At 39.5% G+C, this 24,225-nt stretch overlaps 1 protein-coding gene across 2 annotated transcripts in view; it reads left to right on the top strand.

Annotated features, from left to right (window-relative positions):
* Positions 1–24,225, top strand: part of SLC13A4 (solute carrier family 13 member 4) — a 27,590-nt gene continuing 3,365 nt past the window's right edge. The window contains exons 1-14 of one of the 2 annotated variants that reach the window (XM_017740012.1): positions 1–873; positions 6,536–6,664; positions 10,008–10,144; positions 10,352–10,533; positions 11,224–11,278; positions 12,911–12,962; positions 13,686–13,763; positions 15,043–15,233; positions 16,397–16,516; positions 19,377–19,478; positions 20,597–20,698; positions 21,745–21,842; positions 22,942–23,072; positions 23,451–23,612. In XM_017740012.1, coding sequence (XP_017595501.1) covers positions 775–873; positions 6,536–6,664; positions 10,008–10,144; positions 10,352–10,533; positions 11,224–11,278; positions 12,911–12,962; positions 13,686–13,763; positions 15,043–15,233; positions 16,397–16,516; positions 19,377–19,478; positions 20,597–20,698; positions 21,745–21,842; positions 22,942–23,072; positions 23,451–23,612 — 1,638 coding nt within the window. In that variant the 5' untranslated portion in view covers positions 1–774. The remainder of the gene's footprint in view (positions 874–6,535; positions 6,665–10,007; positions 10,145–10,351; positions 10,534–11,223; positions 11,279–12,910; positions 12,963–13,685; positions 13,764–15,042; positions 15,234–16,396; positions 16,517–19,376; positions 19,479–20,596; positions 20,699–21,744; positions 21,843–22,941; positions 23,073–23,450; positions 23,613–24,225) is intronic. The other variant, XM_017740013.1, reaches the window with a different exon arrangement.

Genomic DNA, 24,225 nt, shown 5'->3' with positions numbered 1-24,225 from the left:
CAGCAGTCCTCATTGGTGAATTAGAGTTGCCTGTAGCTTTTTAACAAGTTTTTGTCTTGAGATCAAGTATAATCCATGCTGGAATTACTGCCCTGTGAATTCCAAGCTCAAGGCAAAAGTAGGGTAAAGGTAGATACAAAACAGAAGCAAAGAAATAAAATCCGAAGGAGCTGCAAATGGAGGGGGGGTTCAGTCTTTTCTTTAAAGAAGAAGTACCTGAAAATTTACTTCTATGCACTGAACAATAAGTTGTTTGGTTTAGTAATTTTCCAGCAGAAAAGGACCTGTATATGAGACTTTCAGACTATCAAGCAGAAGGAAAAGCAGCAGCCCAAAACATATCTCACCTGATTTATGAAAACAGGAACCACATCGCTAGATGATGGAAGAAAAAACTTTATAAAACATGGGAATAAGGATACAACACATCTACAACTGTGAGTCTGAATAAAAAAGAAAATTTGTCAAAAGATCACTATGCTCCAACTTGCAAATCTCTGCATGTTATGGTGTGATAATAATTTGGATGTGGTGGTGAGCCCTACATAAACTGAATGTCTTTGTAGTCGATAAACCTTTTCAAAACAACAGATTGGAGAACAAATAAACTAAGAAAGATATTTTAGGTGACTGTGGGGATAGGAGATGAGATGCTGAGAGATCTTTTGGGGAAATGCAGGCACAGGTGAAGGAAAACGTGGCATGAAAATTGGAACATCTGAGGAACCAGAGAAGAATCTGAAGGAGGAGAAAGCCACCAGGAAGTGAAAGAGTATGGCAGTGATGAAGGAGATTCTCCGATCCAGAAATCTCTTGCTCGTTGTTCTCATTCCACTTCTGCTTCTTCCTCTGCCGCTCATATACCCCAGCAGTGTAAGTACATTTTCATTTTCTTTTTAGCAAAGCCTCTGAGTGCAGCAGGTAGTCCTGCTGATTAAGCTTGCAGTGTGCAAAAAGAAAGACAAAGACCTCAAGAAACACAGATCTTAGAAAAATCAAAGACTCAAATTTGAAGGACTGTGAGGGTCACTGAGAAGTCATCATGGTAAGAGCCAGGGGTACCTTGAGTCATGTCACAAGCAGAGCTGAAGAGCCAGGTGAAGCTAGTAAAGCACTGTTTTAAAGCAGAAATATTGGATCTCTTCTTTTTCTAAAATAATATCTGTGTGGAAGGGGGAACAGAACAAACACATCCATGAAATTTTCTTTAAGGAGAGGTCTTTAAAAGGAATACTTATAGAGTCTTTAGTTTTTTAGTAATAAGTATGCATGGAGGGACTTTCAATTTAGTGTGGATTTATAAGGCAGCAATTCAGGTGAGGCAGGAACTAGGACTTGGTAGCAATGCATGGCACTGACTGCTCCAGAGCAGGTGGAGGTGCCTCTGCTGAGACATTGCAGCTGACACTGGCTCATAAATGCTGGCCCAGAGACATACACAGCAATGCAAAGGAGGGAATATCCTGTGCTTAATACACAGACCAGGCAAAGGGAGTGCAGCTGTGTTCCTGACTCTGCTTTGGAGCTACTGAATACCTTGGCCACATGGTAAAGTCCTTTCTTTGCACATCTCTGCAGCTGTAACCCATAAAATAGCAATGTTTTCCTACCTTATAGAGGTGGTGATATTTAACTTATCAATATTTGCAATGTATTAAAAATCTGCAGCTTGTCCTTCCCCATAGCCCTAGACATAAATCTGTCCAAAAGGTGCAGTAATTTCCATTCCGTCCTCTGCCCTGCTAAAGATTAATTCTTCCTTATAGTATCAGGGGATTTATGAATACTACTCCTTTATCAAATAGAAATGCAAAGGATTAGGAACTGTATAGCTGTTTTCATAAACAAAACAGTAATATTTTGTTTAGAAAGATAACCAGGATTCATAGAAAGGAAATGTTCCTGCACCACTGAACTGTATGTTTCACGTTTTCCTGCTCTGAACGTCAGTGTATCTTGGCTGGTCTCTTGCAATACTTTTTCATCTCTTTTACCTCAAGAGAGGGAATGAATGACAGACAATTGTGCTCTTCAGGGAACAGAAAGGCTCACCCTTTCACAGAGGCTTGTTTTACAGAAAGATTTAATCTCCCCCCATGTCCCTGGAAGGGTGACATGAAAAGAGATGCTCCTTGACATGCTCAGCCAAGGGAATTGTAAAGCACCATATGGATGCTGAAGCAGGAATTCACTGACAGGATTGCTCCAAGAATTACTGTTGTACAGCACCAGCTCCTCTGCACTATTACTCTGCACCTTGTGATGCTGCTTTACTGCAAAGTGATGTGAAAATCCAGCTGGTGGTGATTTACATCCACTTTGTACATATGTGAGTGACCACAGAGGGTAAAGTACAGCTGAGAGTCTGACCAAGAGCTGGACAAATGTTTATAGTGCTATTAAGAAAACAACACCACCAAGTAAACTCAGCTGACAGCACACTATTCAAGTGCCTTTGTGTAGATTTTACTTTGTTACAACCCATTGATTATGATTACTTTTTAAATGGGAAGATTAAATTTGATGCCTGCTCACATGGTGGTATTTTTACATTTATATTAGGTTTTTTTGTCTTTTTTTATAGAGATTGAAATTACCAGGTCATTTATATTTGCATTTCTGCAGGGAATCAGCTTGCAGTTTCTTTGATGATACCAGCACATCTCTGCAAACGTCAAAGGAGCATTACATGTATAGTGGCAAGAGTGATCAAAGGGAGCACAAGGACTCAGAATTGTTGTTAGATGCTGCTAATGGGAATAAAGTCCACAGCTTCTTTAATATTATTTTGTGACAAGAAATGGTTGGGTGAAAAATAAATTTGATAAAATTTGCTTGAATTCTTTTTCCCCTTCCAGAGTTTTGACTGAAATTGTACCACAGGTTTGGACACACATAAATGTCTTTCAGGTCAAAAAAAGTGTTTGCCTTAAACTGTGGGTCTTTTTCATTCTGTCCTTATTTCCTTCATTGTTCACAGTGACGTGAGCATTTTTGCTTCTTTTTTGTAATCTTTATCCTCTTTTTTTTTTTTTTTTTCTTTTGTCATAAAGCCACCAGAGATACCATCAGGCATGCCACATGAATTCAGTCAGTTGAGAACAGGCTTTCTGTGACCACTGTTCCTGTGGCCACACTGTGCCCAATCAAGGATCAGTTTGGATTGCTCCTCAAAAGTCAGCAGCTGGCAGAGCTGTGAGACCTGCAGTATCAGGGGATGCTGACATGCCGATATGCCAAATCAGCAGAATGGACCCTAAAGCACAGAACGTGCTCTGAAGAGCCACAGATGACATCCTTTCAGTCACCTTTGGTTTTATTTACACCGGCCAAAGACTGGAATTTCAGCATGATCCCATAAAATCAAAGATGTTATTCCAGAGGCTGGACTACTTCTTTGCAGAGCTTAACCACACCTCTGCATGCAAGATATGCAATGCACACCTTTAAGTGGGCAAATTTCCAACACAGAATTTATTCTTTCTTTTAATCATTCTGAGATCCTTGGATATTTTAGTTACAATAGTTTGATGCATGACCCTTAGTGTGGAGTTTTTAGCCACAGCTTCCTTTCAGCTCCTCTTTTATTTCCACCTAAGGGACTGACTGAAGACAGATAAATTGATGATAGTCCCTTCAGCCATCACATTTTCCTATTCCCTGCTTCAAGCTCTGAGGCTGGCTTAACAGAAATTTTCAGCTGTATAACAAATGAGGAGGGTGAAACACTTAAAATTATACTGCCACTGCTTCAGTCTAGTACTTAGTAGCTCTGGTAACCATTAATTAAATATATAAATTCAGCTCAATTGAATAGAAGAGATTAATATGGTTTCTCTTGGAAACAGAGAAAAATAAATAAAGTTGCCAGACAAGCCGATTAAGTTTATAGTGGAGATTAGCAAGCTTGGCTTTCCCAGTGCTCACTTACAGTTTTGTACCATTTAAAAATGGGAGGGTTTTTTAGGGTGTTTATTTTGTAAAATGATTGCAGCCTGTTTTGTAGGGAACACAAAGACTCTGTGCCCATCCCAGTAAGGTTTTGGTAGAGATGCAACTTCCCTTTGTCCTATTCCATTTTCACTATCAGCCTACTTTATTGCCACACAGAGAGGAGTAATAAAAAGTAACAAACAATTACTCAAAGAAATTAAAGAGAAGTGCATTTTTGGAGTGAGAAAATGGTTTAGATTCAGGTTAGGATGAGAGCAATTTTATTAATTTTGGCAAAACATACCCCTTGGATTTTACATCTGCACAGCTTTAAAATAAAAATCACCGATTCTTCTTTCATTAGAAGTTACTGTTCTCCTCAGACAACTGCTGGATCTCATACAGAGCCCATGCAACATAACAGTTTGTTAGCAGAAGCTAATGAGTTAAAAATTACATATGAGTCAGAGTCACTAGGTCACAAAAATGGCCCTATGCTCTGCTCTCTGTAGAATATTAACCTTGAAGTATAATGTAGTTAAAAGTGACTGAGCAGCAAGTTGGCTAATCCAGAGCTAAATTTCTCCAACAGCCTTTCAGATACTCTTTATAACCTCTCAAGTAATTGGAGTCTATCTGCTCAAAGGAAGTTAGGTTTTCTTCTAAATTTGTTTCAGCTATTTTGGTGGCCCTGCTTAATAGAATCACAGAGTCATAGAATCATTAATGCTGGAAAAGACTTCTAAGATCATCAAGTCCAACTGCTAACTCGGCACTGCTGTGTTCACCACTAAACCATATTCCCGAGGGCCACATCCACATGTCCTTTGAAAGCTTCCAGGGATGGTGGATCCACCACCTCTCTGGGCAATCTATTCCAATGCCTGACCACCCTACCACTGAAGAAATTTTCCCTAATATCTGATATAAACCTACCCTGGCTTTGTTGAAATATAAGTGTTTAATGTTACACTTCTCTGAAACAGAGCGGGATCTGGCATTTAAATATTTAAATCCAAGCTTCTGAGTAACCCTGGCTGCAATTCTTACTCAAGTAAAGCAATCAATACATATCAATCTATCTTAACTTTCTCTGTGGGTTGTGTTCTGCCTGTTATTACTTTAAGCAGTACTTCAAAAAAAAGATCAACAGTTGATTGTAGCTCTTTGCTAGAGGTAATGTAAAAATGACACCTATAAACATGAATTTAAATACAAGCTATTGATTCATTCCATTGAACCCACATCCCTGTATAATTTCACTAGGCTTTACCACCTCATTCACAAAAGTGATTGAAAAACAATGAAATGTAAAAACATGCTCATTGATTTGCACAGGGATATGTGAGAATTGCTTGTGTGACCTCTTGAAAGCTGCTTTATTTAGAAGTCATCCATCCAGGAAACAAAAGTAGTGAATTTATATTTTAAGAGACTCAAATAGCATTTGTGAACAGGGAATTTTCTAAACAGTAGCCATTTGTGAGCTGTGACTCCACATGACTCGATAAATTCATATGCAACGTCTGGTACATAATGAAGAATGGGTACATTTATAGCTGGAGTAAATCAGTGCAGACCTACTAACTATCATAGAATGCAGGTTAGGCCAGTACAGGACTTGGCTTCAAACTTGAGAAAAGGAAAGGAAAAACCTTTTCTTGAGGGTAGTTTCTGTAATTATTACCGGCAGATATCCAGAGGTTTCTAAGTATAGAAACTATTGGTAAGATAGCAAATTGAGCCTAAGGAGAACTCCAAGGAGTGCAATAAATAAAGATATATCATAGAAATGGACCAGAAGACTTCCATGCACTAGCTGTGTTTTCCTGTAAGAGTATTCAGCAGATAGCACTTTTCTCCATCATACCCCAGCTCCCCATGACTGCTCAGCATGATGCTCTCATGCCTTTTTCTACCAGAACCTTGGACAGCAGCAAATTTGTTTCATTAACTCCATTCACCCATTGCTTCCAACCCTGCAGGTCTGTGGTCTTCTTCCAAAGGTCTTTAGAAATTACCTGAGCAAATAAAATCATCTAACAAAAGTGTTTGCACACTGTTAAAAAAAAAAAAAACAAAAAACAAAAAACAACAACAAACCACAAGTTCCCAGAGCATTTCCCAAAATAACTACGAGGCAGTTTTATGGCAAATATGAATGCTCTCATCTGGTCCTGAAAAGTAACACTTCTTGTCTTTGTCTGGTACTGGAGACAAAAACATGCAGAGATAACAGGTCAACAGGTCTAATCTGAGCAGTCATGATTGAATGCTTGGTAAATATTGGATTATGGAAATCAAACAAATTTATAAATACACTTGAAGCCATTATTTTGCTGATAAACAGGCTTATCCCAATGCTTTGTCCTGTCTTATATGTGAAAATTCTCATTAGCATAATCTTCAGAAGCTGTCTTTTCAGATGGTAGCCAAGATTTCACACCCAAACAGCTGCACCTTTGGAGGTCCCAATACAGTCCTTTTTGGTTTTTCTAGACCCACGCACCCAGAGTCTGAAGAATCCCATGGGTGAGTTCACAGATCTCCCACAGCATGTGGTGGGGCAGTAAGACTCATCCTCTGCGCTTCGTTCCTGCAGGAAGCCTCGTGTGCCTACGTGCTTGTGGTGACAGCTGTGTACTGGGTCTCTGAAGCAGTGCCTCTTGGGGCAGCAGCCTTGGTTCCTGCTTTCCTCTACCCTCTCTTTGGAGTCATGAAGTCCAGCGAGGTCAGACCGTTGCTCATTTTTGTCATTTAATATTCTTACTCTCAGCTAATTATTTGAATAATGCTGATGTTAGTGCAGTAGCAAGGCTTAGAGGTATGGGAGGAAGCAGCGTACTGTAGCAATCTGTTTACCCATTGCTCTTCCTAGCCCACATGGTTCCCCCCACCCCCCGTTCCTCGCCCCTAGCCCTGGCCGCTCCCTCGGGCTCTCCCTATTTGCTCCTGTACCCTAACCCCGCCCAGGTACCGCCCCTGAGCCCCTGACAAAACCCCCTGCACCCCAGTCACAAGGTCTCTCTGACTCTGGGGGTAGCTGGGGCAAGATGTAACTATTAAAAGATCCTCTTAAACCCTCATGGAGAGACCCTTCTCGCCTCCCTTGCCATCACTGGTTGTAAGGCTGATAGCTGACCAGAGCAAAACCACAGAGCCGTCCAAAATGGACTACGGGAGGGTGAAATGGTCTCACTGCCCTAAGCAGCTCTGCTGAGCTCTCAGGAAAGCTGCAGCCTGCTAAACTAAACCTAGCAATTGCAACAGTGTGCATCTCATCATGGGTAACTGCGTCCCACCAGCTCTTTCTTCGACAGAAGATCAATAGAGGATATAATACAGGCTATATTAGGCAGGAGGGATGTCCATCCTTTCAACTGCTGCATCACAACCTATTGCTCCACAGGATCCCACCTTTCCCCTCCTCAAATCCATGTAAAGAGCAGCTACAGGACACACTGTAAAGTTTCCTTCCAATTGTATTTGCTGTGGATGTCATATAAGGCAAGAGGGTACATACGCTAAAACCAGTTACCATTTACTGTAAAAAACTAGATAATTTTGTTATCCAGGTGAATGTCTAGTCCTTTTTCAAAGCTGTAACCTAGTGCTGCATTGTAGCCATGAGTTCTCAGGCAAAGGAGTAGCTGTACAAAAAAGTCTCTATGACCAGGCCTGAATTTGCTTACTTGAGTTTTTTTTGAATGTTAATTTCTTTCTTTATATGCCAATAATTTATTTTATTTTGTCTACAACTTCTTTCCCCCCTCCTTTTTTCTATCTCTTTATTTGGGCATGAGGGGACAGCACATTTAAGGACAAGTAATACAGATAAGACTGCAGAAGTATATGTAGCAAACATAAAATTGTTGGATTTCTCTCACAATCTAGCACTGGGAATACCCATAAATGGATAGAGACAAGCATGAGCCAAGAGTTTTATGACTGCTTATTCCCCCAAGTTTTGTAATAAAATTAGATGCATTTTCATACAAACACAATTCGGTATTTTCACAATCTTTTCTTCCTAACATTTTCATTAAAAATTTGGCAGCACACTGGAGAAGGAAAATTTAATGGCAGCCTGAGAGAAATTCAGTGTAATATCAAATAAAGTGACAGTAAGACTGCTGAAAAGAATGTATTATTTGCTTTAGGAACAGAAATAAACCCCTGCATTCAAAAATAAACAACTCTGATGATGTTGCAGTATTTCCAAGCTGTTCAGGAGTGACTCTTGCCTAGAAAATTACTACTATTTAAGCAACAAATTACTCACAGGGGCTTAAGAACATGACTCAGTGTGTCATATATATGTATGTTGGTGTTAATAAGACTATTAGCATTCACTTATTTCTCCAAAATGGCTGTAAAAGGAATAAAGGAAAAAAAAAAAAGAAAACAGGTTCTTCACTCTGCCAGGTTGATGGATTTCCTACATTCACCTCATTATTTTTTGAAAAGGTAGCAGGAAAATAAAGTAAGTTAATGAGAAAGAAGACGGTGGAAGAAAGCCAAAAAGGTGATATTTAAAAGTTCTGGCAAACAACTATGATTGCCAAATCTATTTAGGTCACCACAGGGATTTATTAAATAAGTGTTATTAAATGTATAACTTGTTGCAGATTTCACAAAATAACATTAGTGTCATTCTTGCACTTTATGGAGGAGCATCAATATAACTGAGGACAAAGGAAAAACTATTGCTTCCTCTGTTCTTAATTGTTTTTAAATGCTGGCACCTACATTTGGTTAGAGGAGTAGTTTTAAACTGAAGAAGTTATGTTTTTAGAAAAATATTCCAGTAACAGCCTAGGAAGGTATTTCCACTCTCGATATGACCGTGTCCCGCAGCCATAGGGAGGAGGAGAGAAGATCCAGCAGGCAGGAATTGTGCAGCAAGATTGATTTATTTAATTATTTTACAAACTCTTTTATAGACTTTTTTCTTCATAGTCTAATTGGACAAAGGACCAGCCACCCCTTGGGGTGATTGGCTAAAATCCTAAAACATCCATTGTCAAAATATTTTTCTACTGTACCATAAACATAGTTCTACAAGGTCGCAGGTGTTCATGGTTTACAGAACTTCTGCTGTTATCTTCCGTGAGAGAGAAAAGTATCCCATGGTTTAAAAGAAGCAGGAAAATTCCTTGCTAACAGCATTTTTGGATCCACAGGAAGGATTGCATCAAAATTAAATGAAAAATTTTGCTAGACCCCAAGCATCTGTTTGCAACTTTTATTTTCTCCCATTTTGTTTGTTTTTACAGAAGTATGTGTGTGTGTTTGTGTAAGAATTGTATGGTTTGCTTAATTTGCCATTTTTGCAGTTGCTTAACAGAATATCTTCTCATTTTTTTAGCAAGACCCACATTCACAATTTCTGCTTTGGAGGTGGTCTCTTAATATTTTCGTGAACCAGTTAATGGGTTTTGCTCATCGTCTTTAAATTAAAGTTCTTCTTCTTGGAACTTTTAAAGTGGAAATGGATTTCCAATGTGAAAAGTTTTGGCACAGGGTTTGTGGATCACTGCAGCAATATACCAACCATTTCTTATCGCACTCAAAGAGCAAGTCCCACAGGACTTTTTTTCTGAAGCTGTAGGTTCTAGGGATGCCACATTTTGCCTAAAAGCTGAACATAACAGAATAAATATAAGCAAGATAGACAAAAACATGTCCAGAATGAAAAAGCAGATGAAGCACAGGAGTAAGCTGCCTTCAGTGCAGTTTTGCCTGTGCTTGTTTCCCTCTGAGACTAGTTGAGTATGACTGATTTACTGCAGGCACTGAATATCCTGCTAGAAAAAAATAACATTTCTCTTGATCTCTTCAAAACTGAGAAGCCTATAAACAATAGGGTAGAGAACCTTATTTGTAAACACAACAAGAAGGAGATTAGAGAGACTATTTTGATTTATGAATTCTTCATTTTCTCCAGCTCCCTGTCATTCTTACTCCAGGGAGCAAAAATGCGCAAGGCTATATTTCTTCTCATTCAGCATGCTTTCTGTGTAGAGTAGTTACTGCTTTTTTAACTGACTGATTCCCTCTGGCCCTTAATGCAGGTGGCTGCTGAATATTTCAAGAACACAACTTTGCTCCTCATGGGCGTGATTTGTGTGGCAGCTTCTGTAGAAAAGTGGAATCTCCACAAGAGAATTGCCTTGCGCATGGTGATGATGGCTGGAGCCAAGCCAGGCATGTGAGTTGAACCTTTGGCTTGGGGGTAGCTTGAGCCTGACAGCAGCAGCTTGAAACCTCTCTGATCTTCCCATCCATGGGCAAAAGCTACCTTGGTTTGGGGCATCTGTCACACCCATCTTTCCTTTCAGAGTCTGAAAGCTCACAAATTTTTCCCTCCTTTTTCTTCCCCCTGCGATTCCTCGTATTTTCCTGTGCTGCACTCCAGGTTGCTCCTTTGCTTTATGTGCTGCACCACGGTGCTCTCCATGTGGCTTTCCAACACCTCCAGCACAGCCATGGTGATGCCAATCGTGGAGGCAGTGCTCCAGGAGCTAGTGAATGCTGAGGAGGAGTGCGAGGTCATCACGACTGCAGGCAGCACCGTTGCTGAAGACAACAAGCCAATAGGTACTTTTTAGTACTGGCCACTCTTTTCTCTTTTGTTTATCAGTGACCAGGCTTGTTGATACATATTATTCAAATTCTATCGAGGTCAGATCTGTCTGATTTATACTGCCAAAAGCACTGATATGTACTCTTTCTTTTTGTACTCTAATATTCCTTTCAAAAAATGAAAGAAAGTTTCAAGAAGTGATGGAAGAACAGGAGCTGGGAAACTATACTGAATCAGGGGATCTGCTGTGGCTGTGTGTAATAAACTTTTGGGTCATAGGATTTTACAGGGTTGGGAGAAAACCTCTGAGAATAAAGTCCAGGAAATTTAGAAGAGGCTCAGAAGCTTTCTCTTGACAACCCCATAATAAAATTTGATAAGAGCTCTAAGGTTCATTTTGTTCATTCCTTCCCAGAAGGAAAAGGTTTAGGAAGAAAAAGATCTCTCCTTTCTTTCACTTTACAGTTTCCAGGCAGAAAATTTTTTCATCCAACCTTGTCTATTATTTGTAGGTATCACAGTCTTTTAATTGCCAGATGCACATGATCAGTACAATACAGAACAATAAAATGCTGCATAAAGAGAGCACCTGAGACTGTTTGGACAAGCTTTTGTTTGTAGCAGCTTCTCCAGGTCCAGTGCTGTGGCCCAGGGACTCAGCTCAGTTCTTACCCCAAGGGCTGCTCTCTGTTCCTTTGTTGCAGGTCTCGGTGAAAAGCATGGCCAACCTTCACTGGAGCTTATCTTCATCAATGAGGAGTAAGAATGAACCCTGTTCAACAGGACTGGACATTTGAACCCTACACAGGTTGCAATGAGATGAACCCAGGAGTAGAGCCAGGAAGGGCAAGCAGAATCTTGCAAGTGAATGTTTCACATGTGACTGACAAGGAAGGCTTACATGATAAGTGGGATTAATGCAATGGTCTGGATCTCACTAAAACTTTGCAGTATTCATTTATTTTTGAACACTATGGATATTTTAGGGAGAAGGAAAATATTTGTAGAGGTTTGAAAGCTCTTTTGAAGTCTGTGTTTGTGCTGTGCAAGAAAGTGCTGTGCACAGATTTTTATTTCTGTTCCCCTGAAGGAACAGTGATGGAGAGGATCCAAATACAGCACGGACTGCTCACAGGACATATCCAGAAGGAAATCACTTACAGAGAATTCCTGAAGAAAGTCTGAACTGCCTGCATTTAAGAGGGAGATGAGAATGGAGGGTGGAGGGAGATGATGGGAGGCAGAAAAATGCCCCTCCTCCCCCACAAAATTTGTAAAAGGATTTTTTAAATAGAGACAAATTTCTTCAGAGGTTTGAAACACTAACAGTTTCAACTAGGTCTCTATTTGGGGCAGAATCTAGTAAGGGGAAAGGGTAAATCAAGTAAAGGACTAATTTCTTTGTCAAATTATCTAATTAACCATCAGTTAAGATATACAAGACAGTATACAAAGCTAATGTCCTAAAAATTTATTATAGGCTAATTTTGAGGACCATCTTATGAAGTGTGAGAACAAGTTGCACAGTCCCTTTTTGAGCTCCTTCTGTATTGTTCACAGCTGTTCAAAATAAAAGAGAAACAAGTATTTTTTTACTTTAAATGTTAATTAACTTTAAAACAAATATTATAATTCAAACAGTACAGGTTGATGACTTTAAGTTAACTTGCAAGATCTAAATAGTTTTCTCATTAGTCTAGAGACTAATTGGGTTCTCCAATATTGCCTCTGTTACCTCTTTTTATCCCAGCCATATTTTCCATGCAATATAGAATTAAGTCTTCAGATTGGCATTGTGCCAATTATGCCTTTAAACTCTATTGAAGAATATGTGTGGGATATTTCATACAGAACTATTATTAAAATAGGATTACTCGAACAAGAGCTTTGAATTTGGCAGGAAAAGTAGCATATCTTCTGGAAAGAAATTCAGTGGATTGTTTGCATGATCCACATGCCACACAGGACAGGTTTTAGGGAAGGCTTTAATGTGGTACACGTAGGTACTCAGAAACAGCATTGGAAAAGTTGGTAGAGGAGGGGCTTGACTAGAACAGGCAGCAGTGGTGCTGGATTGCTTGGAGATGCACTCCACAGAGAATGGAATCCTCTGCTAGAACGGGGTAAATGCCACCAAGAAAACAACCTTTATTTTTTGCACGGAGGTGGAACCGCACTGCTACCCAGCTAGAGATAGAACTATGGAACATAATAATGACTCTTATTGTTTGGCCAAGAGCCCACATAAGAGGTTCTAATAAACAGTATTCAGCATTTCAGTAGGCATTAGCTCTCCTGCAGATGTTGCCCCTCCTACCCATGATGTGTGCCTTTTGCGGGAGCTGGATGAACAGGCATTTTTAAAGTATATTTTCCTTTCTTTGTTTTTAGTGCTACTACTACTGACTTCAGCTCCTTGATGCACGCAAAGGTATTGTCACAGGTGATATTTTCTGAGCTACACTGTCTTCTAACGCAGGAACCAGCTGAGCAAGATGCACAAAGCTCTGAAAAACACTGCTGTTTCTTTTATTTCAAATGTGTGGTGGTCACTGGCAGAAAGTATGTACTGCAGACGGTCCTGCTTTGTATTTAACCTGTCAGCCTGCTTGCACAAATCAATTGGGGAACATTAGCTCCATAACAACAACGACATAAGTACAAAACAACATAAGTTTGTTTTACTTCCTGCTGGAGATCCTGAGATCCAGTCAGCAAACTAACAATTCCATATGGTTTCCAGCAAATTCTTTTGGAATAGGGATCATATCATATGGGTATGATCTTTTATTGCTTGGGCATTGCCAGCTTCTGCAGCTGCGACTTCTCAGTTGCTACAGCACATATCACAAAGTCACAGGCTCAAGGGACCTCTTAAATTCTCCTGCATGACAGAGGAAGAAGACCAAATCTCATTATAATCTGACTTTAAAATCACTTTAAAGTAAAAAATCAAGGAGTTTAAACTTTTTTTTTCCCCAGCATAAAATTGACAGCTGATTTTTAGTGGGCTGGATTTTCTTGTAGTTTTGGAACCATTTTTTCTTCTTCCTTCTTTGTCCCCAAAACCTGCTACCCAGTACCTTTACAAAGCATCACAAATTCTATTCTAAGTGCCCCTAGGAACATAATAAAGGCTAATCCAAAGGCATTTTCCTCCTTGCAGAGCATGAATGGTGTGCATATGATAGCCAACCCAATTGGAACAATGAATTCTACGAGCAATGGGCAGCACCTACCTCAGGTAAGGAAATGTTAGACCTGGGGGTGAGGCAAAATACCACCTGCTCCCCACTGTTTCGTATTTGTTCCTTGAAAGGAATCACTTTCCATCACCTTACCACAGCCACGGCTTGGCCCTTTGCCAGTTCTTGCTCCCATTTAGATGCAGCCAGCACAGATATGTTCAGAAGACCCATCCCCAGTGGCTGGGACAATTCATCTAGCTTTATATTTAGTAATGTGATCACGAGTTTCCTTTATTATTTCACTGTAATAGCCACTTTGTTTCTGTAAATCCTCCTTGGAAAATAGCCCAACTCAAAAACAACAGCCCCTGACACACAAAATCCTACTCAGAATGAAAAAAGCAGCAGGCATGGACCATTAATCTGTTCAGCCACTTTGTTAGGTTGTCTTAGTATCCACCTCCTTTTTGTCTTCCAAAATATCCAGCCTCAAAATTCTCCATTAAATCAATTCATTCTAGTATTTCTACTTCTCTCGAGTGGATCCAAGAAGAGGTTGCTGTTTGGATGACAATTTTGTAGAATCCTAATGGCATAAGTTTATGCCCACCAAAGAACAGGCTAAAACCAACATACAAATTTGTGTTCACAGTGCAAAAATAAATCAAAATACAAATTAGTAAATCTAACAAGCCTATTTGAACCACTTTCTGCCTTTTTTCCTCAATCCTAAATTACAGGTTGCATGTGAAGTGCCTTGAAGTACTGTACCTTTTTTCCCAGTACAAGGACTTGATTTATAGAGTTACCTGCCACTTAAGAAAGCTTCTTTTGGAGCAAAACTTTCTGGCATCTTGTCCTTCCATATTCCCATTGCCCAGCCTTTTCCATGACGTTTTGAGATCCCTGGAACTCCATTTCTAATTAGAGGCTCTGAGCCAGTTTAAGTGTGAAAGGTTCACCAAGCCTTTGTGTGGTGGCTGCTCCTAAACCTCAAGGATTATGAATTCCTTCTGCTGCAGTGCTGGCATCCTGTCCCTGCAGCCCTCAAAGGCTTTCAGTGGCCCACTGATATTCCAGTCAGACCCAGAGCTGGCCCAGACCTTAGCCAGAAGTCTGGTTACTGCTTGTCCTACATTTCTGTCACAGACCAGGCAGTTTCAGGCCCCTGGCCAGGTTTCCAGGACTGATCCCAGTTAACCCCTGTGAAGAAAAAAACCTGCCCTCTCTTACACAAACCTGTTTCTTCTCTGGGCCCCTTATCGCTCTGGTGTATGAGCATGCTGGGCTGGTGTTCTGATCACCTGCTTTCCTTGTGAATGTGTCCCCTCACAGGCTCAGATCCTGGTCCTGCCTCCTGAGTCCCCGGAGCTCGGCCTGAGCACCAAGTACCGGTACCAGACCAGACATGACCACATGGTCTGCAAATGCCTCTCACTGAGCATCTCCTATGCAGCAACCATTGGGGGGCTGACCACCATCATTGGCACCTCCACCAGCCTCATATTCTTAGAGCACTTCAACAAGTAAGTGATAGTGGGATTTGGTGAGAATGGTGGGTGAGTCATTGTCATCCTTGTGGGTCATTTCCTACCTCAAGGAACCTTAGTAAGACAGTCTCTCTGAAGGAAAATTTGCTTCTTTCTCTACTCTAATGTTATTACTAAGGGTTAATGTTTGAAAGTTAATACATACCCATGTCTGTCTCCCATGCAAAGTAAAAACTCCTCAGCATGTGGTAACATTTAGGTTTCTCCATCAACTTCTTTTGATTTGACATACTGATTATCATGAAGGCAGCAGGCACTCTGGAAAAGTAAACACTAGAGCCATGAAGGTATAGCAAAGAAGAGAAAGAAATACTCACAAAAGAAGAAATGTCATAAAATCAGCTGCTCAACATGTAGTTCAAAAAACCCCCCAGCTTAGATATGTGGCCTTACACATTTGCTTCAGAGAAGATGGGAAGCAGCTCTCTGATCACCTAAGTATTTCCTTTATCATAGGCCCGGGGCTCTCAAAGACATGAATGTTTCAATGCCAGAAACGTGAATGTTTTTCTGTCAGAAGACTGCTGGTACTTCTCATGCACAGATACACATCCAAGCTCAGACCTGATTCTGACTACCTCCTGCTGCCCCTATTGCCTTGATATCCCTCATTTCTCTCTCTTAAATGGTCATAGCAAAGAAGAGTAAGTTCAGAAGTCGTTCTTAATCCAAGGATTTGGATTTTACAGAATTTTCCAAGATCTTGCTTTTATGACAGTTGCATTAAAAGCACTCATCAAACATCTTTGTCAGAGCACAGCAGAATGCAGCCACTATTTGGGTGGCCCATGAGAAGACATACAAAGAGATTCTGGGTGAAATCATTCTGAAGTCTGACAACCCTAAAAGAAGCCTTAGTATAAACCACAGGTAAGGATGGAGTTTCACTCCTGGCATCTCCAAGTGTTTTTGAAGCTGGCCAGACAATCTGGTGTTAAGGGTTTGGAGAGCTATAGTGTTAGTGTGTTGGTTTCACTCTGCACAGGTAATGCAGCTATTGCAAATGCAAACTGATGGAGTTTTTCTCTCATGCCATGACAGATATATATGCCTAGAGATGTGTGTGCAACTATGACTGTTGGAGGTCCCTGTCCCTTTACTGTTCTAACTTCTCGCGCATCCTCTTTTATAATTTACAGCCAGTACCCAAAAGCTGAAGTGGTGAATTTTGGAACCTGGTTTCTGTTCAGTTTCCCCATCTCCCTCATCATGTTGGTGCTGACTTGGTTCTGGCTGCACTGGCTGTTCTTGGGTTACAAGTGAGTGAAGGTTGTTCAAGATACATGGATTACAAAAGCAGGGCATCTGTAGCTCCTCTCAGACGTGTCTCATAAAGACATTTTGACTGGAAAATGACAGAATTTAAGGCACAATTTCCTTCTTCTTGCCAGAACAATTACCAGAGGAAATCTCACTGCTTAGCTGCCCTGCAGAGGCAGCAGTATAGAGAATTGCTGCTTGAGATTAAAGTGCCCAGGTATTGCTGATAGAAATCCTTACTAAGCATTCAACTGTTTTGGGCTTTTTTCACTCTTATGACAATGAGCATTCCCTTGTGGACCAAAAATCTTGTTACGAGTCCTTTTGGAAAAGCACAGTTTAAAAGATGGATAGAAAAATAACTGCAAGTGAACAAGTTACTTGTCAGATCTGCCTCCAGCTCAACAAAATTAATGTAAAACCAGCTAAAATGAAAGGTAAACAGACTCCATATATATTTCCACTCTTTAAAGTGGAAAGGACTCACAGCCTGAGACAAATACATTTAATACCAGTAAGTCCCTAAGCCCCAAAATAAGAAAAAGTCTCAATCTTCTAGTTTATTGTACCACATATTGTCTTTACAAAGTTAATGAAAACTGCCTAAATGTGTGCATTTAGAGTGGATTAGTTAATCTGCAATAAATTGTGATGCAGACACATTTACTCAGAATTAAATTGGCCTTAATTTGATTTAGTTTACTCTTAAATGTGAACTGAACTGACATCACTATTTCACCCAGGCCAATGACTAAATTGATAATGAGTTCTGCTCACTGAGTGCTGTAATGAGTGCTGCTGACCTTGACTAGATTTGAAGTAATTTAGAGGTGAATGGCCCCATGCCCCTCTCAGTGAGTCTCTGAGTCTTGTAGTTCCAAATTAAAAGGCTAATATAAATTCCCTCCACCACTTTTTTTTTTAATCTTGAGAAGAAACAGGCCCTAACATACCCTCAATTAATTTGGTTTAACAAAAAAATAAAATTGAAATTCCACATTGCATCCAAGACTTCATGCTGATTAATGTTGTTCTAAATAATACCAGAGACTGAAGCATTATTGACTTTTTGAGAAGTACTAGTTGATTCCAAGCCTCCTTAATCTCTGACTTCTATTCACCGCAGTTCATTAAAGAACATATTATGTTAGGAGCTGGGCTTCAATACCCTGCCTTCACATCCTCCTGAGCCTGGAAACACTTAGAACATGTTGAAACAGCTGCCTAATGCTTGTGCACAAATGTTTAATGAATTCTCGTAATGTTATTTTCCTAGGAAGCCCTATGTCATCAATCTGTTCTTACTTGGCTTAGATGGAACAGAATTTCAGACTTTAAGGCCCTAGACCAGGCCAAAGGTGAAAGAGAATGAACCTATCAAAGGATCTTTGTCAGCAAAGAAGAGCTAAGGGTGGAATTGTTACCACAGAACTGGTCTTTATAAACCATATAGCTCTTCTCTTCCAGCCTGGAAGACTCTTCCAGCCTCTTCTCTCCCTGCTGGTGGATTTTACTGGTCTAACAGAAAGGTTTGCAAGGAAATTTAAAATACATATAGATGAAAGGCAGTGCTAAGTGAGCTAAAACAATGTGTTACATATTTGCCAAAGTGAAATGAAAACCCTGGTTACGTCCTTTTTTTGACCAGACAGGGCCTGTCTGGATCTTGAGCAATGCAAATTCATTTGAGAGTCTGGCCTTAAGCAAATACATTGAGGGAGATTGAAGTCCATGGTTTGGCCAGTGCTACATCTTGGGTGTCTAGTGAGGTACCAAATGAGATATTAAAATAGCAGGAATCATAAAAACCCCTATTATCACCTAAAAGAACTATAAAAGTTGTGCTGCCAGGGTACTTCAGTCCCTGCTGCTGCCTCTTTTAGACTGGCTTAGATCCCCTCACCCCTCTGTGTGACAGAGGGTGCAGCTGGAGTGAAAAAGCAGGGATCTGTGGCTCAAAGCACAGCAAAGTAACACTTCTGGAAAGAAGAAAAGGAGAGGGTTGAAGTGAAGTTGAAAGCATCTTCATTTCAATTAAGAATGTCCATGCTGTCTTACAGAACAAAGGCAAACTGAACAAGCTAAGGGCTTCACTTAACATTCATGAAAATGTATAGCAGGATCAATACACCCAGCTAGGAAACAGGCTTGTGTTTTCATGTTCCCAGCAGAAGTACAGGCATTTTTTGCCTGGACAAAACACCAGGCCAACTGCCCTGGTGCAGAGAAATATGGTGCTTTTCTGGCTGTGCCTGGTTTAGAAACAGCTGTTTCTATAACAGTGTGAGTACAAGCAGACAGGTCGTGGCAGCTAATGGGATCCCAAGCACAGTTTTCCCTCATTGTTTACTGTGAATCCTGAATATTCAAGTCAAATATGGTCTCCAAAGCCAGAGCAGGCCCCAAATATGTTGGATAACCCTGATCCAACTGGAAAGCATAGTTAGCCCATTAAAAATTTCTATTGATAGCTGACCTCTGTCACAATATTTCCACGTGATGATAGAAACTAGCCGTAGCTTTTAGAGGTTTCTGGCAGCTCTTTGACGAAGCCTACGCAGAGGGAGCCCAGCCATGGCTCAAGATGGCTCAGTGATACCAATCAGTACTAGTCAGAGCACCCTGGGGACCTTCCAGCTATGACTAGAATTGAATCTTAAAAGAACTTGAAACCAGATTAATCAAATATCACACGCAGAAATTTCCTTTCCCATTACCATCAGGCCTTGCCCCAGTCACATCTTGTCCCAACAGTCCCTGACACCAGAATTTTCAGTCTATCTCATTGCTGGGATTTTTTAAGTACTTTTTTCCCCCCCCTCTTTTATGCCCTTGACTAATTTTATCGTGCTATCTCAGTTTTAAAGAGACCTGTTCTGTGAGCAAGAAGAAGAAGACCAAACGGGAAGAAATGTCAGAGAGAAGAATTCAAGAGGAATATAAGAAACTGGGAAATGTTAGGTAAACCAGACCTTCCTTCCTTGGGACTTTGCCTCTCTAGGCAGAACTATCCTTTCCTATTGCCCTCCATGTTGCCTTTGGCTCATGTAGCTTGTTCTAAAACTGTCGGCTCTTTTTCCTCCCTTCCAGGATAGAAATAGAACTAAATGCAAAAATGAACTAAAATCAAAGACTTTGTTACAAGCATGAGTGTTAACATGTAACTCACTTATTTATTTCAGAGGAAAAAGGAAGAAAAAGGAAAGATTCACATTTATCCCAGGGTTCAAAGGTCATCTGAGTCAAGCTGTGTCTTTGAACCCTAAAGGACCCCTTTTCCTAATTCAGGCACGTTCTTATTTTAGTGGATAGAAGTTCAACAAAGACTTTTTCCTAGGCCACCAGTTGTCCAGCCCTGCCAGTTGCCCACCATCTTTATGCATAATGGCAAGAAATGTCTCTTGAAGAGATTATTTGGCAAGATTTTCATTTTCAAAAGGGCTGATATGCCACAGAATTCCTTCTCCACAAAACATTTTTGTGCTGTTCAACCGAAATGTTGACAGATCAACTGCCTGAATAGAATAAACTCTGAAACTAGACTGTTGTTCAGGATAAGCCTAAACTTGAAATCATTCTTAATTTAAATCTATGCTAAATTAAAAATCCTCAAGCCACCTCAAGTATCCTCAAGTCACCTTGTGTGCACCATCTGTGCTAATTTACATTGTCATTTGCTCTTAGGCTTTCTAGCCTTCTAAAAAATGCAAGAGAATGTGTTTACAGTGTAATGCTAATATGAGCTTCACCTTGTTAACTCATTTAATCAGATAATAATGCAAATACAAAACAAGCATTTAGAAATACTTTCCTTCAGGTCTCGCCCATGAATGATTGAATTGCAAATACAGATGGATATTTTTAGCCTACTTTTTACTGGGTTTAGATGGTTCCCAGCTGGGAGCCAAATCTAGAATTCTTTAATTCAAACTAATCTTCCTTGCTATTTTTCATATGGTTTTTATTCTTTTTTTTTTTTTAAGTCAATCTCTACTTTCTTACTTCTTCTGGAACTTGCTCTTGACTTTTCAGATGACCTTGGAATTACTTCCTAATTTTCTCTGTTCTTTTATTTCTAGCTATCCCGAGATGGTGACTGGATTCTTCTTCATCCTGATGACCTTGCTTTGGTTCACTCGTGAGCCTGGCTTTGTCCCAGGATGGTCATCTTTTTTTGAGAAGTGAGTAAAATTACCTAAAAAACTGCACAGGAATACAACTTTGCTTCTTACGACTTTCTACAATATTTTTTTTCCCCTAAGACATCATCAGCCACATTTAATAAAGCAGTGAAAAATGGAGTCCTTATTAAAAAATTAGGATTTTTTTCTTAAATTGTGTTTGTTCATATAGTGACAAATTCCATTCTTTCTCATTATTCAAAATGAGCTAATTAGAGAAAGTAAATTAAGCCATTTCAAATGTAAAAGAATAGGAGGGTCAGATTTTGAGCTTAAAAAATTTTAGTGCATTCATAGAAAAGTTGTCACTAGAATATATTGCAACTATAATTGAAATTAAAATTTTTGACAAAGAGTGTTTTATCAAGAAAATGTCCATTCAATTAAATATTACTGAGAATGGTGACTGAAACAAATAATTTTTCTTTTATTTTAAATAACATTGAAACAAATTACATTAAAACTTACTATAACACACTTTGCACATCAAAGAATAAATGATTTGAATGTAAGTTTTCTTTATATTGCATAAAATTAACTTTGCATTCCAATTTTGACAGAAAAACAATTCCTAATATTATGATTTTCTGGTGATCACTGGAGTCTGGTACTCCTCAAAATACTTTTACAGAAAGAGTTTTAAACATTTAATTTAAAATCAATCTACAGTTAATTTCTAAAGGATCACTTGGGTTTGGCTTTTCCCCAGAATGTGTTTACTGTTTCTTACTTCTAGTAAACACACTATATTTCTGTACCTCCAAGTTAATAGATTTGTAAGCCAAAAGGGATTATTTTTTTTCAACCAGAATGTTAAAAATTGTTGAGCAATGATTGAAGTTGGCTACAAAAGTCAGTTTAACAAATGGGAAAAAAATCCAATTTGTATCCTTGATATGCAGGCATATTTTTCTAGAGGGCTGTTAGTATTACTTCAGATGTGGAAATACAACTGCACCTGCAGAAATGTGCTTGGAGTTATGTACCTGGATTGGAAGTGTTTCTGTTAATGTGTTTTTATGAAAACCTTGCTTTTTCTTTCCTAGGAAAGGTTACCGGACCGATGCCACTGTCTCTGTATTTCTTGGGTTTCTGCTTTTCCTGATTCCAGCAAAAAAGCCATGTTTTGGAAAAAGGAAAAAAGGTGAGGAGGATGCAGCAAGAAAGAGAGCTGGTACATTTTTCAATGTCTAATGATTTATTTTTTTGTCTGTAAAAATTCAAAGAAGAAACTTTTATGTTGGTAAGTCAGGGTTCAGTTTCTCCTCTGATACCGGCCCTTCGTACACCAGACCTCCTTCTCCTTTGCCATAATTCATATTGTCTCATTCAGAGGATGATAAACAGGTCTTGAATCTGAGACTGCCACCTCTTCAGTGTTTTTCAAATTTAGGACTGAACTTAGAAAAGGTTCAGATGGAGTTCCATATTAAAGAACTATAATGCAAAAAAAAGCTGAAGATAAACCCTAGTAAAAAAATCATCACTTATACAGTGGAAATCACAGTAATGTCTTAAGATAAACATAAAAGAGGTCATAAAATCCCAGACAATGTTCCAATTTTGTGCAATGCTTCTCTCACAGTCTTCCTGATAATGAGATTATTTCACATTTGTGTTTGGGTAGCACTCAGTGGTTTGATCAGTTTGCTGTGCCAGGCTTTCAGCAGTGCTGTATAAAAGTAGAATGGTCTGCACAGTCTTACATGGAGTTATAGATGTATATAAACATACATTTTTATACTGTCATATATTGTACAGATTTTAGGAAAACATGACACTCTCTAACTCCTCCTCCAAGAAAATACTCAGGCACTAAAAATCCTAATGTCCTCAGATAAAATCTAGGGGCCTAAATGCACTTTATCAAGCATCATGGCCTACTTCATAGCCCTTCTTTGATAATAAAATCCCATTGTAACACCTTCTCTGTAGTCTACAGATATATGCACATGTGTATCACATGAGGCACACAGTCCCTCAAAAAGCTGTAACATGAAAACACAGGGGTTTACAACTCTTTACATCAACAGAGCAGCCAAGGGAAAGCCAGGATATTTGGAATTAATGCACTGCATTTGCTGAGGCCAGGCTAGCCAGAGAAATAGGCTGTGGACTGCCTCTTTGCCTCTCTCTCAGGTAGTGCCATGCATATTCCATCATTTCCATTCTTGCAAAAATGTGAAGATCTTTGCAAAAAGGGCAGTATAACACTGGTCACACACTCACTTTGTTTGATATAGGAGATGGTGAAAAGTCAACAGACATTAACAGCCTGGAGCCCATCATTACCTGGAAGGACTTCCAGAAGACCATGCCCTGGGAGATTGTAGTGTTGGTTGGAGGGGGTTATGCCTTAGCAGCTGGATGCAAGGTACTGATACAGATAATTTTTTTTATCCTCCTTTCTAAAAATAGTATCAACCTGCTCTTTTATTCCTTTGTATGCTCCCCAGTTTGGATTCATGATGTGGATACTTACAAGTTTGTACATAACTGAGGGAAAGAATTGTTTCCCACACATAATGTAGTAGGTAGCTACTCCCTGCACTCAATATGTCTTTTTCTTGCTATTTATTAAACACTGCAGTGAAATCTACTTTACTGAGCAAAAGGAAATGCAGAAAGCATGGACCTAAACTTTGTTTATTTGCTGGTGGGATTTGCTGATGCAAACTGCCACAGAGAGAAGAATCTGTTTTACAAACATACCAAGTATTTAGTAATTCTTGTGCTTCTGTCTTTTCCCCAGACCTCTGGCCTCTCTACATGGATTGGACGTCAAATGCTCTCCCTGAGCAGCCTTCCCTACTGGGCTGTAACTCTGCTGGCTTGCATTTTGGTGTCCATGGTAACAGAATTTGTTAGTAATCCAGCAACCATAACCATCTTTCTGCCTATTTTATGCAGCATGGTGAGTGAAAACAGTGACATTTTTAGTCTGTTGTTTCCTGACAGGCTTGTGAGAATTTTTTAGGATGTCAGGGTCTTGGCACTCTGTTCATATGAAACCCAGCTTCAGTTCCCAAGCTACTGTTCTGTAACTTTGGAACTAGGACAAATAATAGAATTGGGCAGCCAAAAGCATATTTTAGCACCAAGGAATTTATAATACCTCTCAGACCAAGTGCACTGAGGAATTCATAGGCCAAGTACAAGAAAAGGCGACTATGGAATCAACCAGAGAGGTGAATTTCACATAAAGCTTGAGATACTTTTATTAATTTTTTTTTTTTAATGTGTTGCTCATTAGTAGTCATCAGCTCCCTATTTGTAGGAAAAGACTGGAGTGCTGAATTTTATTTCAAATTGTTCAGAAGGGTGATCTGGTAAGCATACTGTCTTCCAACGAGGAAAGAAGAGATGTTTGTAAGGGGCAGAAGAAAACCCAGGATGCTATTGACAAAGGTGCAAGAAAGAGATACTAATTTAATTTTATATTGGAATAACAATTACAGAAAATTTTCTCTTTATTTTTTTTATGTAATGTGAAGCTTTTCTTCCAAAGACTGTTGGTCATTATCCAT

The sequence above is a fragment of the Corvus brachyrhynchos genome, unplaced genomic scaffold (genome assembly GCF_000691975.1).
Source record: "Corvus brachyrhynchos isolate BGI_N302 unplaced genomic scaffold, ASM69197v1 scaffold27, whole genome shotgun sequence".
NCBI classification, from domain to species: Eukaryota; Metazoa; Chordata; class Aves; order Passeriformes; family Corvidae; genus Corvus; species Corvus brachyrhynchos.
Note: the sequence above shows the minus strand (reverse complement) of the source record. Positions and strands in the feature narration are given on the sequence as shown.